This window comes from Desmodus rotundus, chromosome 10 (genome assembly GCF_022682495.2).
Source record: "Desmodus rotundus isolate HL8 chromosome 10, HLdesRot8A.1, whole genome shotgun sequence".
Taxonomy (NCBI): Eukaryota; Metazoa; Chordata; class Mammalia; order Chiroptera; family Phyllostomidae; genus Desmodus; species Desmodus rotundus.
The window spans coordinates 47,784,348-47,801,973 of record NC_071396.1 but is presented as its reverse complement, the minus strand read 5'-3'; the positions used below and the strand labels follow the sequence as shown (position 1 = coordinate 47,801,973).

The following is a 17,626-nucleotide window of genomic DNA, read 5'->3' as shown; positions in this document are numbered from 1 at the left end:
AGGATCTTGTGGATCATTTTAAAGATATACCTTCATCCTAAAGTCAATACATAGCCATTAAGGAATTTTGCTTACTACTGATTAAATTGTAAGATCGCTCTGCAAAGTATTTGGCATCATTTCAGATGCATAGTAGTAATGGGTCAGTAAATACTGATTCCCTCCCAAACACACTCTGCAAAATTTACTTTTTTATCTCAGTAGTATATTTAACCAATTAACAATCATAGTATCTTCATAAAATGAATTAGCATTATTTTATTTTAGTCTAATGTCAATTTACTCTCAAGTTAATGTAATAAAGTAGAATTCCAAGTACTAGAAATTAGAAGTTGTTTATTAAATCAGAACATGGTATTATTATATAGTGCTAAAAAAGAAGTATAATTAAGTCAGCATTTGTATCTATATTTTGATTTTACTTAGTTTTTAATACTAAATACTTTGTAAAATATATTAAGATGATACAGAAAAAATTAAAACAATATAAAGTTGTAAATGGCATAATTTAAGGGATCCAAGATCAATATTACAAATATATTTAGCAAGGTAAAATATGCCTTCAAAAAAGGCTAAGCAACTTATCTGGAAACTATTGGTAGTTTTTGGCATATCAACTATCTAACCACAACACGGTCTCTGTGCTGTATTTAGGAAAATTTCTGGCTTTTCAAATTTCTCATATTTTTTCAAATGTTTCTGCTGCAACCTACTAAGACAGTTTGCAAGTGATGAAATACTTTACCTAAATATTTCAGCAATGCATCTTAAATTTTACATTTGCATAGACTGAAAGAAGCTAATTTTTTGATTAAAAAAAAAAAGTTAAGAATCTTTGGTAGTCAATTACCACACAGGCATGACATCAGGGAACCAGAGTCTCCCCAGGTATTTGGAAACTTCAGTGTGAATTTCATCTAGGCTATAATTGTCATCGGAGATCAAAACTTCCTCCATTACAGAGAGCTGGGTTAGCCGTGCCCCACAGAGTCTCACAAACTCTACGAATGCACTGCAGCTAACTTCACATTCACTCAGGCCCAAGGCTGTGAAGCTTTTACAGTGCTTAGCAATACAAATAAGTTCATCATCAAGAGTCTGGAGACCATTGGCACATACCACCAACTCGATCAGTCTTGGACAGTTAAGACCTATCCGTCCAAGAACTGCTTTGCTTACTGAGCGGCCAAAATAAAGGTGAGTAACGGGGGTGTTTTCTTGGAAGAATGTCTCAAATTCCTCTTCGTATAAAAAGAAGTACATAACAACATTAACTCCAGGGGAGTGTTTGATAAGTGCATCCCAACTTTGTTTTTTAATAGAATGAAATTCAATTTGTCCAGGATTTTCACTCACAACATCAATTCGAAGATGTTCAAGGTTAACATGAGTCTCACTTGAAAGTGCCAGGAGAAGCTCATCACTCAGCATGTAATAATTCAATGCCAGTTCTCTAAGGCCTTGACAGTGATCAGCTATACAAAGGATTCCTGTGGGAAATGAGGAAAAATTCTTCAGAACGAAGATCATCCTGACAATAACGTTCTGTCAATCTACATTTGATATTAGTCGTTCATTATTTACTAAAATAGACATCTAACGATTTTTGAGGAGACAGATGCCAAGATATACATAATTACGTATACTAATATACAGGATCCGGCAGAAGTAATGCCACCGAGTGTGGTTGGCAGGGTACGTGAATGTCTCGCATGAGACAAACAGCAATTTGAGCATTTCACCTACAATTTCATATGTTGTACTTCAGTGTGATGTTGCTATGTTACAGAATTCCATGTTTATGATTTCGTAATAAAAGATTTTTATGTAATAAAAAAGAGGAGTTATTTGTGCTGGACCCTGTATATGTAACTAAAATACTCTTAGGAGAAGCAATTTAAATTATCTCTAGCTCACAGATTAAGACTTCTTTTGAAAAAAAAGAGTAATAAATTATGTTTCAAAAGCATGTAGTTTTCTACAAGAAACTGCATTCTTACTATCACTATAGTAAAAAAAATATCATGCAAGCTTAGAAAAACATAACCTACCATCAGATGAAACGTGAGGACAGCTACTCATTTTTAGGAGTCTTAGAGTATCACTGTTATTTGCCACGAGAATCTTCAGTGAGGGATCATCCACTGGTGTGTCTTCAATTTTGATTGATGACAATGATTTTGAGTTGATAAAAACAACCGTAAGTGCTGACACAAAATGAGACTTACATGGCAATAAGAAAAAAAATATGAAAATATTATTTAAATATCTACAGATTCAATCAAATAATTCATTAAAACTAATATATCAACATATGCTTACAAAAACATAGTAAAAGCAATCAACATATTACTGTTCTTCATAGCACCATTAGCTAGTAGAAGACAATTTTATAACAAAGTATAGTTTTTTAAATACTTTTACAATTCACAAATGGAATGGAGAGAAGAGAAGTTTCAAAAATTTCATAAGTATGTCTTTCAATTATTTTCAATCTTAAGGATTTTGTTTTCAATATTAAAAGGATATGATTATATTTATTTCCTAGAATAGAAGTTGGCAAGTTATGGTCTGCCAGCCAAATCCAATCCAGTCTGTTATTATATAGCTCATGAGCTAAGAATGGTTTTTACATTTTTAAATAATTGCAAAAAACGTTCTGAAGACTATTTCATGATATGTGAGCATTAAAGGGAACTCCTTCAGTGCACGTAATTAAAGGTACTGTAACGCAGCCACGTTGCTTCAGTATGTGTTGTCTATGTCGACTGCGACACTGTGCTCCATGGAGCTGACGGGGCTGCAGCAACGCTGCCTGGGCCGCAAAGCCCAAAGCACTTACTCTCTGTACCTGTTCAAACCCTGCCTCGGAGGAAACAGAATTCTCATCTGGTTTATTCACTCCTGTATTCCCGGCACCTAAAACACTATCTGGCACAGAGTAGATCAATAAATATTTGCTGATGAGTAAGTGAACAAATGATGTCATTCTTTGGTGACATGCTTTTTGCTAGCAAATTAAACAAAAATATGTTTTGAAAACTTTGTTTTGAAGATTGACAGACTAAAGCTTATTTATAGTTTGACTTCAAAATGGGTGGGGTTTCATAAGTTTTCAGATGCAGTGTTTTTGGACACACACAGAAAGTATGGAACCAAATCCATGCATGATCATTTTGCCTTTTTCAAAATCTATTTGGATCCTACCAAAGGTTCTATTGTCCCTATTAGAATGACCAAATTGGTTACAAATCTAAATTAATCTATAAGAAAACCTATTGGCATATACTAATTGCTAACTGATTTACACAAATTTTTATATAGCAGATGGCTAGCCTCTTTACTTAATTTTATGATGCCAAAAATTGTTAGAGAAATATAAATACATCACTCTTTTTCTTTAAGAAATGTAAGGGTTTTTTCCCCGCTAATCAACTCTCAGTGGACTCTCTTGATCCTGAAGGACATGGTTACGCATCAGAACGCACGTATCCCCTACTTTTTGAAAGTTTTGCTTTACATCACTTTACTTTTACAAAAGACCTATATTACTACTTGTTTTCATGAACCAGAAACCCAAAGAGGATTTAATTTTTATGAAGAAAGGCAGAAAGCAAAACTAACATTCAGCATTTGTTTTGCAGCGAGCTGTTGCAGAGGCAGCACGCGCCTTGAGCAGTGGAGCGGTGAGAGTGGCCCCGTCGGGCTCCTGCTCCAGGAGCCACACTCAGCCTCTCCGCAACAGGCTGCCATAGCTTCGCGCTGTGCCTGTGAACATTGTGTTTCGTATTAATTTGTTTTGTGTATCCATTGGTAAGATGCGTCCTAAGATAATGGCTTCTGTGCTTTATGCCGTTTTGGCTTACAAAAGGTTTTATAGGAAAGTTCTGCTTTTGGATAGAAGGGGAAACCTGTACAAATTTTATTATAGTAACAATATATTCTTTTGAGCACTTTTTATGCCTAGCAAAATGCTGTACTTTTATCTTACTTCCCCTTAGTTTACAATGAAAAAAAAATGAGGCTTAGAGAGACCCACAACTTCACCAGAAGCCACAGAGTTCATTTTCCTGTGGAGGCAGAGCTGGAAACGAAGCCTGCCAGTCGCTGCTGCCTGGCTCTGGTGTCTGCAGCGGCTAACCTAGAAGCCGGCTCTCGAAGCTGATGTGCAACATGAGACACAGCTTATATCTGAAAATTTTAGGTCAGTCTAATTCCACAGCTTATCAATAAGGAAATAACCACTTAGAACTAGTAAGCTTCCATCTGATTACTTATATTACTCTAATCCCCAAATGACCCATTTTTTAGGCCATCTCTTAAAAAGATAAACAAGCGAGCAGAAATGCTTGCTAAGAGAGAGCCACGACACAGTTTATGAGAGAGATGTTACCATTCCTCTACCCTCTTCTACAGGAAAGTTTCCATTAGCCTGTTTCACTGACAACCATAACTTAGTGCTCATTATATATCAGTCACTATTCTAATTCTGGATTTATAATGGTAAATAAACAAATTAGAATATCTCCCTCCAAGGAGTTTATGATTTGGTCTGGGAAAAGGAGAATAAACATGTTAAATCAATGAGGTATTTTGAAGTACTGATGACAAATATGAAGAAACTGAAACACTGTAATAGAGGGTCACTGTAAGAGTGGGCACTGTTTCAGCACAAGCAGTCAAAGAAGGCCTCCCTGGGGAGGTGGCATTCAAGCTGAAGCCTGAATGAAGAGAAGTCAGTTATTAGTTTCTGTGGCAGAGACTGCTGGTTGTTTCTGAAAGTATGAATAACCATTCATACTTTCTTCTTTGGTAATCTAGTCCCAATATTTAGCTGGGCACATTGCACCCAGCTAAAAGACATCTGTGTGGCCATAGGGCTAAATTCTGGCCAAGGAGACACACAGCAGCATTACGTGATACTTAAGGCTAGTCTCCCTGAAAAGGATAGGGCATATCCTTCTTCCCCCATCGCTTCCATCCAGATGTCTACAATAAGGACGTGACGGCTGGAGCTCAGAAAGCCATCTTTGACCATGAAAATGAAGAAAACATCTTGGGGAGACCTGGAGGAAGCCTGGGTTCCAAACACCTTTACACCAGCTATGGACTGTCTCACCTAGGGATTCCTTTAACGTAAGAGAGATAAACTTTAGTCCTGAGTTTTAAGCCATTGTTATTTTGGAATTTCTACTACATGGACTGAAACATCATCCTAACAAATGTAGTTTATTTAGTTAAATATTATGCTGTTCCACCTCCAATGAAGAGCGTTTAGAATTACAGGAAAGACATCCATTTACACATATTCGAAGTGATTAAGTAAATCAGCACTTGAAAATCATACATCTAAAGTTTATATGAATGACATTTACTGGGCAAACATTTACTAAAATTTATCTAAAGAATGAAACCATGCATAAGCTATTTCAGCAAAAGTAAGTGCTAAGTCAACAGAAAACTGCTTTAAATACTTCATTGAGTACAAGCAGAATATTGTCTGTTTTTAAGAAAAGAATCTTTTCTGCTAGTTTGACAATATTTAAGAATTTTACAGAAGAGTTTTACATGTTTAAGAATTACACCAAAAAAAGCATACCATACTTACCTTTGACATATTCATAAAACTTGGCTTCGCTGTTGAAATCAAGCCCAAGGTCTGGATAGAACAATTTACCAGCTGAGAAAGTATATCACAGGCAGCTTCTGCCGATTCAGTACTACTATCAACCTATAAAGACAATTTTAAATCTTAATTTAATGAAGGTAACTTACTAGAAAGTAACTGGCAAATACTTACTTAATAGAGTCATTTGCAAAATTATACTTATCCCTCAAGCTATAAAATACATTAGTATTTTTTCTTTATACAAAATGTCTCAGATAAAAAAAATGAGAAAGATGATGACAAATTAACTTTCTAAGCACTTCCTACTTTCAAATCTTTTACAATTACCTGAATTTTAACAATAGCACCCGCATGAAGGAAACTAAAGCTTAAGTTATTCTATTATAACTCACTCTACATCTCAATCTAGGCAAATAACTACAGAAAACCAGGAAATATTTGAGATAAAAATTCTGCAAAATTCACTGACTGCTTCAACACGAGGAGATGGATATTAAAATTGTTGTTAAACTATAAGTCATGATTTCTAGTTAATGCTTATTTTTCTTACCTTAAAGCTGACATACTGAAGGTGGGCAGCATGCTTTTTAATAATCTGCTGAATGAGATCAGGATGAGTGGACTTAAAATATGAAGTAGCGGACTGGTTCAGTTCAAACTCAAACTTTCTCCAAAGATCGGGAATATGAAAAACTTCATTCCATCTCCTACATACAGAAGATGCCCGGGCCCGATCTATTAAAGGAAGGTACTGAAAAATGCGTAGCACTACATGGTGAGGCAAACTCCCCCAGTCTAGAAGAACGGTGTACATATGAGTCTGGGTGAGAGAAGAGCAGAATCCAAGTTTTGGCTGTTTCACTGCTGGTGAAGACAGGACGATTTTATTCACAGCAGATAAATTGTTCCTCTTCATTCTGTAAACATTAAAAAAATGTTAAATGGTCACTTTCCCACATGTCATCATACATTTGTGCTCTAATTGTACAGAATAACAACATTAGACAATAAAACACAGTGAAAGACAAAAGTAATCTTCCACTATTGCCTCTAGGTGCTGGGGATACAGAAATAAATAAAAGGGAACCTGTTCTCAAAGAGCTGTGGCCAAATGGTGAAATGCAGTGGTAAATGCCATCACTGAAACTGGGACAAGTTGCAGTGGAAAAAGAAGGCAATGCTATATAACTGAGTTTGTATGTGGGAGGGATGATTGGGCAGGCTTCGAAGAGGAAATGTCCAAGAAAGCTGTGGATGTCCCAGGTTTACTCCTGGTCAATTACTGTATTCTTACTCTCTCCTCCTACACAGAAGGAAGCATTACACTGCAATTGTGCCAAGAACTCCTGGGGGGGCTAGGGAACAGTAAACCACAATTAAAAGCATAGGTTTCAGTGAGTGCCAGCTCTGCCATTTACTAGCCATGTGATCTCGTTTGAGCAAATTACTTGAAGCCTCAGTTTCTGCATCTGAAATGCAGGGAGAACAGTAGTACCATCTCATAAGGTTGTTGTGAGAATGAAAATACCTTAAGTGCCAGCACATAGTAAGTGCTCAATAAATGTTGCAGTTGCTGTTATTTTAAATTCTCCAATGCATTTTTCTGAACAAATTTCATTAAGTTGAAACACAATTCTAACAAAATGTCAAATGACATGTTACAATTTTCAGATGATACACAAGGCACAGGAGCGCTAGAGAAAATGGATATAGCAGGGACAAAGTCTGTGTAAGCAACACACCTGGCCACTACTCACCAACGTAAATACCAAAGGAAAGAGCATTCTTCCCCAACAAAGAGAAATGATAAATCTCCAGGTATTAGTCAGCCTGAAACACAACTAAGTTTCAACAAATTTCAGGTCCAGATATACCTAAATATATTGGGTTATCTTACACACATTCCTACAGAAGAATGCAACGCATTTTAAGCGTACGATTATTTGAGAAGCAAAATAATGGTAAAAATAGTTCTGAACTTTAACATTGGTTGACTGTTCAATCTTCATTTCACCCTTGAATGCTAGGAATGTATATGTGGGAGATTCAGTGTCATAATTAAAAAATACCTTTAAATCTAATGAAATATTTATTTAATATGTAATGTTTCTGTCGTGTGAGTCACTCTGGTGTGAAACATTTCTTAATCACAACATAGAGTTGGATCCCAGAAGCAGGACCGACCTAGTCACTGAACAAAATGAAAGGTCATCTTTAGGGTTTGGAGAACTGAATGGAAAGCAAAAACAGTTGCAAAGCTGTGTCTCAAGCATCAGGCAAAAGAGCTACCACATACATTTTAATCTGACTAAAATGACATGCATGACGGAGAACTGGTCCACCGATACAATATAGGATATGTGAAACCGCTGATGTCAATAATTCAAAGCAGATGCTATTTTGAAAAAGCGGATTTATTCTGTAATGCTCACTCCCTAAAACACAGTACGATGGCCCGGGGAAAGTAAAGGGATGGACACTGAATTCTAACCTCTGATGTGGAGTGTGTTCATTGACATTTTGCTTGTAATTGCTTTATCTGGCAGCCTATAGAATGGACAGTTAAAATTTCACTAAGGTATCACAAAAAAAGTTATCCCGAATATAATCCCTCACTAGAAAAACAGTGAAGCCAAAAATAAAGACTTCTTCCAAATACCAGGTTAAAAAAACTGCATTGCAATTCTACACACAGCAATTGTGCTATATATTAAATCTGACTATATATAATATGAATTGATTGTTAAAATTGTCTATTTAGTAAGGTCGTTAATTGCCAGTTAATTGATATAATCACCATAACTAAAGGACTTTATGTACCAAGAATTCTATTAAAAATACCATTTTAATTTCCCTGCTTCTTACATACAATTACCATATTTTGCCAGGTATAATGTGCACCCACATTTTTAGCCCAAACTTTCAGGAAAAAAAATCTTTCATTTTAATTTTTTAATTCAATTATTTATTTATATTTAGAAACAAAACTGATTATTGTATTCCAGCATATTATTTTGCATACGGGTATTCTAATTGCTTTCTAGAGTTACACTTTTAATGCATAAGCATAAATAAAAGAATTAAAAACATTTATGTAGATACAGAATTAGTACTACCCATGGATAATGCATATGCTTATTTTTCCCTCAAAAATTTGGGCAAAAAAGCACACATTATACAGGGCAAGATATGGTAGCTTTCAGACCATAAAACTCATCAAGAAATCACAAATTTCATATAAAATAATTTTATAGCAAGTGAGCATTAGTAAACTACATTTTAGAATGCAAGACAGATTGATCTTTCTTAGCTGGAAAATATACAAAAACTCCGGCCTAAACATATATGATCATTTTTAGAAATTGATCGTTTCTTTATCAAACTACCAACTTCCTGCCTAAAGAAGGCTTCCAGGTTATAGTTCACACGGAATGAACGAATGAAGTAACTGCCACCATGGAGTACTCACCAACATCCATTTGATTCCACTCCCTAGGCCGGCAACATACCACAAACCACATTCATCAGAATGTATACGTAAAAACCCAATAATTTTGAAACCTAGGATATTTAGATGTATCACTGTGTATACTGAAACTTTTTGTTAGGAAATTATCGATCACCAAAGTATTTTTTTTTCCTATTCAGAAGTAAACCTGTCCAAAAAAAAAAATCTAACCTGGTTAGTGGAAATATTGCAACGCTTGCCAGAAATTATACTTGAAACTCCACTAAAATAGAAGGCAGGGAACTTTCGGTCAAGATGGTGCTGCAGGCAGACTGACTCGTCTCTTCGCACAACCACCTCAAAATTACAATTACAATGTAGAACCGCCATCAGTCAGAGTCATCAGAAACTGAGTTGAATGGAAGTCTAACAACTACAGAGTTGAAGGAACCACATCCATCCAGACTGGTAGGCTGGCCCCTAACCCACGTGTGGTGGATAAAAATTTGGAAGGTATATCTCAGGAGCGAGGAGTCCCAGATCCAAACCAGGCCCCTCAGAGCAGGTTTCCAGTGCCAGGAAGATAAGTCCCCACAACTTCCAGCTGCAGAAACTAGTGGGGATTGAGTTGGTGGAAGAAACTTTTGGAGTCCCAAGCAGTTCCTCTTAAAGAACCCACACACAAACTCACCTACTCAGCCTCACTCCCTCTGAGCTCCAGCACCAGGGTAGCAGTTTGAAAGTCACCAGTGGCATACAGGGAGAAACTGGAGTGTCTGCCATCAAGGTGAGCAGAGGCCATTGTCCTTTTTCTAACCCTCCCTCCACAGAGCAGGCAAGCTGTTTAACCGGCCTTGGAGATCCCCAGAGACTCTACCTCCTCCAACTTACGGGCCCACCCAAGCTGCTTTTCCATATGAATGGCTGCTCTTGGCTCCTGTTTCACAACTTCCTAAATCCTATCAAACAGGTAACAGTTGTCCTCAGTGAGCTCCAGGTCCAGCACTAGCAGCAGACAGCCTAGATTCACAGTTTGCCTTCACCTGGGAATCTCCAAGCCCAGCACAAGCAGCAGTCTTCTTAGATTGCTTTAGGGCTCAGGCAGGGGGCCCGGGCAAAACACAGGCGGGGGCTGATACTGGCCTGCAACACTCAGGATACCCCAGGGCCAGTGCACTCAGTGGACAGCTACAGACCACGTCGGAGCACCAACACCCTGCCCCTGCACAGCTGATACTCCATGGAGGGTAGAGGGTGGTGGTCAGTGGTCACAGCCAATCCTTGCAGCGGACTGGCCTGGGTAAATACCTCCTGTCGATCTTCCAACAGCAACCAAGCCTCACGTACAGGAGAAGGGTGTACTCAGCCCACACAAAGGGTGCACCTCGAGTTCCCAGCTTGAGTGATAGAGGAGGCTGTGCCAGTGGACCCTAAAGGACACCTACAATATTAGGCCACACTACTAAGACAGGGAGTCAAAACAGCTCTACTTAATACATAGAAACAAACACAGGGAGGCTGCCAAAATGAGACAAAGAAGCATGGCCCCAATGAAAGAACAGATGAAGACTCCAGAAAAAGAGCTAAACAAAATGGAGGTAAGCAATCTATCATATGCACTGAATATAAGGATGCTCAAGGAACTTAATGAGGACCTCAACAGCGTAAAAAAGATCCAGTCAGAAATGAAGGAAGAACAATTTACAGGGAAAGAACAGTAGAGTGGATGAAACTGAGAATCAAATCAATGATTTGGAACATAAAGAACCAAGAACAACCAATTAGAACAACAAGAAGAAAAAAAGAATCCAAAAGAAATAGGATAGTATAAGCAGTCTCTGGGACAACTTCAAGAGGTCCAACATTTGCATCATAGGAGTGCCAAAAGGAGAAAAAAAAGTGCAAGAAATTGGAAATCTATTTGAAAAAATAGTGAAAGAAAACTTCCCTAATTTGGTGAAGGAAATAGACATGCAAGTCCAGGAAGCACAGAGAGTCCCAAACAAGATGGATGCAAAGAGGCCCACTCCATGACACATTATAATTAAAATGCCAAATGTTAAAGATAAAGAGAGGATCTTAAAAGCAAAACAAAAGGAGTTAGTTACCTACAGGGGAGTTCCCATAAGACTGTCAGCTGATTTCTCAAAAGAAAATCTGCAGGCTAGAAGGGATTGGCAAGAAATATTCAAAGTCATGAAATGCAGGAACCTACAGCCAAGATTGCTCTGTCCAGCACAGATATCATTTAGAATCAAAGGGCAGATAAAGAGCTTCCCAGAAAAGAAAGGAGTTCATCATCACCAAACTATTATTATATGAAATGTTAAAGGGGCTGATTTAAAAAAGTTCAAAACTATGTAGAAAATGTTTAAAGATGCAAATCTATCAATAATTGAATCTCAAAACAAACTAAGCAAACAAGAAGAACAGAGACAGAATCATGGACACAGAGAGCGTTTTGATGGTTGCCAGATGGGAAGGGGATGTGGGGGAGTGTGGGGGGTGAAGAGGTGAGGGGATGAAGAAGTACAAATAGGTAGTCACAGAATAGCCATGGGGATGTAAAGTACAGTATAGGAAATGGAGCAGCCAAAGAACTTATATACATGACCTGTGGACATGAACAAGGGTGGGGGGATTGCCTGAGGGAGTGGGGGGTGATGGGTAGAGTTGGGGCAAAGGGGAAAAAATCAGGACAACTGTAATAGCATAAGAATAAAATATAATGTTAAAGGGGAGTTGTGGAGGGGAAATGGAGACAACTGTACTTGAACAACAATAACAAAATGTGAAAAAATATAGAAAGACGTTAAATTATATTAAAATTCTGAAAATAATTAAAATATAACTTTAAAAAGATGCTTTAAAATAAAATAAAATAAAATAGAAGACAGTAGATCAAACAGCCAAATGGCTCTGAAAATTTACATTTTAATGAACACACACGGAGAAATACTACAAAAAATTTAAGGTCGTCCATGATTACATTCACTTGTTAATAGGCCATGTAAATCATTTAGTTCCAGCTTTTAGCAGCACGTAATACTGGGTTGGCCAAAAAATTTTTTGGTTTTTCCCGTAAGATAGCTCTAGTAGTACTTAGTTGTATTTAACTTCATTTTAAATAATTGTGTTAGGTTGCATTGTGACAGCTTTCATATCAGAGAACTTATCAAAATTGGTGAATTTTTGTGTAACCATTTTCATATTGACAGTGGAATAAGCAATACTTTCAGCATCTTATGCTTTATTATTTCGAGAAAGGTAAAAACGCAACTGAAATGCAAAAAAAAAAAAAAAGACTTATGCAGTGTATGGAGAAGATGCTGTGACTGATCAAGTGAGTCAAAGTGGTTTGCAAAGTTCTGTGCTGGAGATTTCTCTCGGGACGATGCTCCACGGTCAGATAGACCAACTGAAGTTAATAGCGATCAAATCGAGACATAAATTGAGAACAATCAACGTTACACCACATGGGAGATAGCCGACATACTCAAAATATCCAAATCAATGAAGTTATTGGTGAAAATGAAAAATGTGTCTTTTATTTTACAGAAAAAGCCATACAGACTTTTTGGCCAACCTAATAATTAAATAAGCAGATCAAACTTTTATTACTTAACATTCCCATAGGAATAAAGTTTGTTTAACTAGTCTTCTATTAACAGGACATATGTTTCTGTGGTTTTTAAATTTTTCACTTATATTGACAGAATTGATTCATTCTTACTTGATCTATTCATATTCTCTTTGAAGTTTGACCAGTTTTAGGCACAGCTACTTGTTAGAGTTAGGAGCAGTTTACGGACATGGAAGAAAATAATAACTCGTCTACATCATGATAAAACTCACTGCCGTGGCATCATGAATGAATGTCATAAAGTAAAAAAATAAATGCATTCTATGACTTTTGTAAGCCAAATTAAATTACACAGAGGAGGTGGAAGAAGCAACCTATTAAGCAACTAATAGCTTCTTTTAAATTTCTACTGACTACCACCTGCCCGCTCTCAACCTCTTTCTGAACCCTATTCCCAAAACAGAGCTTTGAAGGACAGACAGGGAGAACGTATTAGAGACCAGTACCTACAATTTAATATCCTCCACTGCCATCTGCTCTCCTACTATCCAAGCCACTATCTTCCAGACAACAGCAAGGCTGGCTCTCTCTCCTTCACATGCCACTGCAGAAGCAGGAGAAAGGAGCTACCAGGCACACATTCAGAGGAACACCACAAGTAAGAGAAAGACATCGGGTGACTTGTATTCCCCAAATCAGATGACACACAAATTTATTTACTGCAGAATCTGTCCTATACCAAGTTATCAGTCTGGCTACCTTTGTGTTTGCAGGCCATTCTTTATGCTAGAAAATAAAGAAGTAACCTAGTAAGGATATATAAATAAGGAGTCACTGCCTAAGATCCCTAAGATGACAGCAAAGCAAGTATCTTTCTCAAATTAGTTCACTGGAGTTTTCAGGATCAGATGAATTACTTACCTGATTGCTGAAGGAACTTGATCGCTGTTTCAGAGTCACTGTCAGGAATTGTGAGGGCTGCTAAAAGACAAAACCAGAATACAGGGTCCCATCAAGTGATAAGCCATACTTCCAAAAAGGGAGAGATGAGCAAGCTAACAGTGATCGTTAGCACAATTCTAGAATACAGAACAGGTTTACCAGCATTTGAGAAAGAGTGGAATGATGATGTCAAAGTCCACTTAGTGGCTTTGCTAACAACCCTAACCCAATTTCCTTTTTTTGATATGTTTATTAATTTGGTGGATCAGGTGACCATGTGAATCAGATCCTCTAAAAGTAAGAAATCCACCATCAATGGTGTAGCCCAGTGGATTGAGTATGGGCTGCGAACCAAAGGGTCGCCAGTCCAATTCCCAGTCAGGGCACATGCGTGGGTTGCGGACCAGGTTCCCAGTGGGGGCCACGTGAGAGGCAACCGCACATTGATGTTTCTCTCCTCTTTCTCCCTCCCTTTCCCTCTCTCTAAAAATAAATAAATAAAATCTTTTAAAAGTAAGAAATCTCCCACAGTATCCTTGAGGAAAAGACAATCAAAGACATTAGATGGAAGACTAAACATCCAAAGCCAAGCTGGTGGCAGCAATGGGAGCAACTACCTTCTGCACCATCACAAGGTTCTTCCAGATGGCTTAAATGAACACAGAAAGGACTTTCAAAAGTGTCAAGTGTTCCATCACCACAACACTAGAAATGCTGCATAAATACCACGGATGGCATAATAAAGATTCCAAAGTATCTAAAAGGCTAGACAAATCTGTTGGAAGCAGCAAAATGAAAATGAACAGGAAGAAATCAGCCAATGTCCTTTATTTAAGTTACTTTCTAAAGGGCCCCACTTGAGAAATCAAGATTGCTGCCACCACAGGCTGATGGTCTCCGCTATGGGGTCTGAAACCCCAGTTATCAGAGGTGTGGCCTGGACAGGAACGCTGAAGATTTGTTCCAAAATCCAGCCTTAAAACACAAAGCCTTCAAATATAACTCCTCCCACTAAGTATAACCCAAACAGAGAACAAAACATGATTTTTTAGGAATGGTGTCAAACATATTTATGTTCTCTGCATCCCACATCACCTCTAAGTTCCTTTCTAAATCTAAAATCTACCATTTTTTAAATGTGGAAGTCAAATGATGATATCATCAAGGTTTCAACACAGACAAAAGGTAAGTATTTATGTCAAACAAATTTTTCTGAAAGCAGTCATTGCCAGCTTTTTGGTGTTCTTACTTTTTATCAGTGATTTAGCAATTTTCTCTACTCCCTCAAAGCCTCCATGCGATATTGACTTTTTTTTTAAATCCTTTAAGTTTAGAATAGGTATGTTTTCTTTTAAACAACTCATATGACGCCCCGGCTGGTGTGGCTCAGTGCATTGAGTGCTGGCCTGTGAACCAAGGAGTCACCGGTTCAATTCCCAGTCATGGTACATGCCTGGGTTGCCGGCCAGGTCCCCAGTAGGGGGCGCTCAAGACGCAACGACACACTGATGTTTCTCTCCCTTTCTCCTTCCCTTTCCCTCTCTCTAAAATTCAATAAAATTTTTGAAAAAATTCAAGGACTCATATGAGAAACTGAAGTTTTCAGAATATATGTGGATTCAAAACACCTTTTGAGATGCAAGAGGGAGTTGCACAGAACTTGAATTGGGCGATCTGTTACAAAGTCCCTGCCGGTGGCTCGCTCTCTCTTCCCGGGCTCTGGAAGAGAGCGGGGGCGAGGACAGACTAAGGGGTCTAACAACCAGTACAGATGGCTCACGACAGCGTTTTGCAATATTCTGTTAGGAAAAAATAATCATAATTTATACCGCTCCATATTTGGGGGACCGTTTCTGGACACACCTGCCAAAGATAAAACCAATCCCTCTTAAGAGTCTAGATTCTTCCAACTCTCAGGCAGGTCTTTTGCTACTTTCCTCTCGGACATTTACTCCTCCGTGGCCGGCATCAACGCTCACACTGCCGTCCTGCAAACTACTCGCGGGGTGCAGCGAAAGCCACCGCGCGTCCCAGCGGTCCCGCCGCACCGCCCGCACCGCCCCCGCTCCGGCCGCCCGCGAATGCGCGTCTGAGAGCGCCGACCGGAGGCGGCCAGCCCTTCCGGGGCTCACCCGCCGCACACCGCGAGCAAAAGCCTGAATCCGGGGACCCCCGGTCCCGTGCTCGCCCTGCAGGAAAACACCACGGAGGGAACACAAAGTGGAGCTGTAGAGACCCACAGAGCCCCCGACCTCGGAGCAGAGCAAACGCGGGGCTGGGGAGGTGGGGAGTTTACGAGGCGGCTGCGGCCTCAGCGCCGGGGATGGGGTCGCATCTCAGGGGACCCCGCACCTCGTCTCCGGCGGCTGAGAATGCCAGGTCACGCCTCCTCGTTCCCCAAGAGCGCGCTGCCCGAGGGCACAGTCACCACCTGCGTGAACGAGGCTGGACCCGGGTGCTGGCCCGCAGCTTCCTCCAAGTCCGCGGAGGCGAACTCCTCGAAGACCGCCGCGACCCCCAGAAGGAAATGCTACCTTTAAGCGCACAACCGCGCGTGTCTCCGCGCGTGCCACGGCGTTCGCTGGCGGGCTGCGGCGGCGGGAGCCGACCCGTGGGGTCGGGGCTCTGGTGGCTGCCCCGCAGCTGGCGGCGCTCCGCCGGCGGCGAAGACCCCAGAGGCAGCGGGCGTCTCACCGGCCCGCCCCGCCCCCGGCCGCCGCGCGTGCGCACTGCTCCACTTTTCGCGGGAGACCCGCGCGCGCCCGCTCACACCAGCTCCAAAGGCCAGGGACCCGCCCCTTGGCGAATCAGGGCAAGGTGTCTGCCTGTTGGTCCTCTACAAACGCGCTCTTACCGCCCCCCCCCCCCCGCCGCGACGTGAAACAGTCGGCCAGCCTCTCTAAATGGCTATGCACCAGCGATTCCAGTTTCTGCCCAGAAAGCGCACCACTTTATTAATATATAAATACTTGGAAGGACATTTTAAATATCAAAAGTGGTAACAGCTCAGTGTTAAATAGGTATCACCTCTCTGTCCTGTACCACGTCTCATTTCTTGGGGTAACCACTATTCGTCGTAAACTACCAGACCTACACACACACACACACACAAAATATACAGTCAGAGGTAAGAATGTCACGACTCTTTCTTATTCATTAGTTTTTTAAAAAAAAAGCTGAGGTCAAATTATACATAATGTTCTGGAACTTACTCTTTCGCTCACTACATCATGGACTTAGTTCCATATTGACACACAAGAAACATATATATATATATATATACACACACACATATATATACACACACGTATATACACAGCTGTATTGAGACATGATTGACAAAATAAACTGCACATACTTAAAGCATACAATTTTGATAAGTTCTGACACCCTTGAAACCATCACTGGATTGAAAATAATGAACATACGCTTATCTCCCCCAAATTTCCTTATGCTCTTTTGCAATTCCCCCCTTCAACACTTTCTGACACTATGACTTAGTTCTCATTTTCTAGAATTTTATATGAACCGAATCACAGAGTGCGTACTCTTTGTTGTCTGGCTATTTGCACTGAGCATAACTGTGTTGAGACTCAGCCATGTCGTTGCTTGTATCATAGTTCTTTTTGTTGCTGAGGAATATTCGATCGCATGGAGAAACCACAGTTTGTGTATACATTCACCGGCAGTGGCCATTACAAATAACGCTGTGATGAACATCTGTATACATCTTTGTACAGACATATGCTTTCGTTTCTCTTGGATAAATCCTAGGGGTGGAATGGCTGCATTCTATGGTAGGTGTATGTTTAACTCCTAGAAAAGACTGCCAGTGTGCTTTTCAAAGGGGCTATTTTACATTCCCACCAGCAGTGTTCTAGAGCTCTATCCCTCCACATCCTCACTGGCTTGTTTTAATCTAATAGGTGACTAGAGGTATTACAATGCAGCTTTAATTTACATTTGCCTAATGCATTTTTTCACGTGTTTATTTACCGTCTGTGCGTCTTCTTTGGTACAGCCT

General features: G+C 39.7%; 1 protein-coding gene across 4 annotated transcripts; it reads right to left on the bottom strand.

The window, feature by feature from the left end:
* Positions 1 to 370: 370 nt before the first annotated feature.
* LOC112318200 (F-box/LRR-repeat protein 21) lies at positions 371 to 16,307 on the bottom strand. Of its 4 annotated transcripts, none has more exons than XM_045184026.2 (6): positions 16,137 to 16,307; positions 13,582 to 13,641; positions 6,180 to 6,546; positions 5,609 to 5,731; positions 2,052 to 2,223; positions 371 to 1,490 (listed from the first exon to the last, which is right to left on the bottom strand). In XM_045184026.2, the coding sequence occupies exons 3-6, from the start codon at positions 6,543 to 6,545 to the stop codon at positions 847 to 849; spliced, it is 1,305 nt and encodes a 434-aa protein (XP_045039961.2). In that variant the 5' UTR covers position 6,546; positions 13,582 to 13,641; positions 16,137 to 16,307; the 3' UTR covers positions 371 to 846. The 4 variants fall into 4 exon arrangements, with proteins under 4 accessions (XP_045039961.2, XP_045039960.2, XP_045039962.2 ...); XM_045184025.2 differs by lacking the exon at positions 16,137 to 16,307 and adding an exon at positions 15,955 to 16,024; XM_045184027.2 differs by lacking the exon at positions 16,137 to 16,307 and adding an exon at positions 15,955 to 16,024 and having other exon boundaries at positions 13,582 to 13,638.
* Positions 16,308 to 17,626: the final 1,319 nt, after the last annotated feature.

Excerpts from the sequence above, each read along its gene's own strand:
- LOC112318200 (XM_045184026.2), bottom strand. The coding sequence starts at position 6,545 with ATGAAGAGGAACAATTTATCTGCTGTGAATAAAATCGTCCTGTCTTCA. Across the intron at positions 5,732-6,179 it reads TTCAGTATGTCAGCTTTAAG|GTTGATAGTAGTACTGAATC; the intron begins GTAAGAAAAATA and ends TTGTCTTTATAG. Across the intron at positions 1,491-2,051 it reads TCCTCACGTTTCATCTGATG|GAATCCTTTGTATAGCTGAT; the intron begins GTAGGTTATGTT and ends CATTTCCCACAG.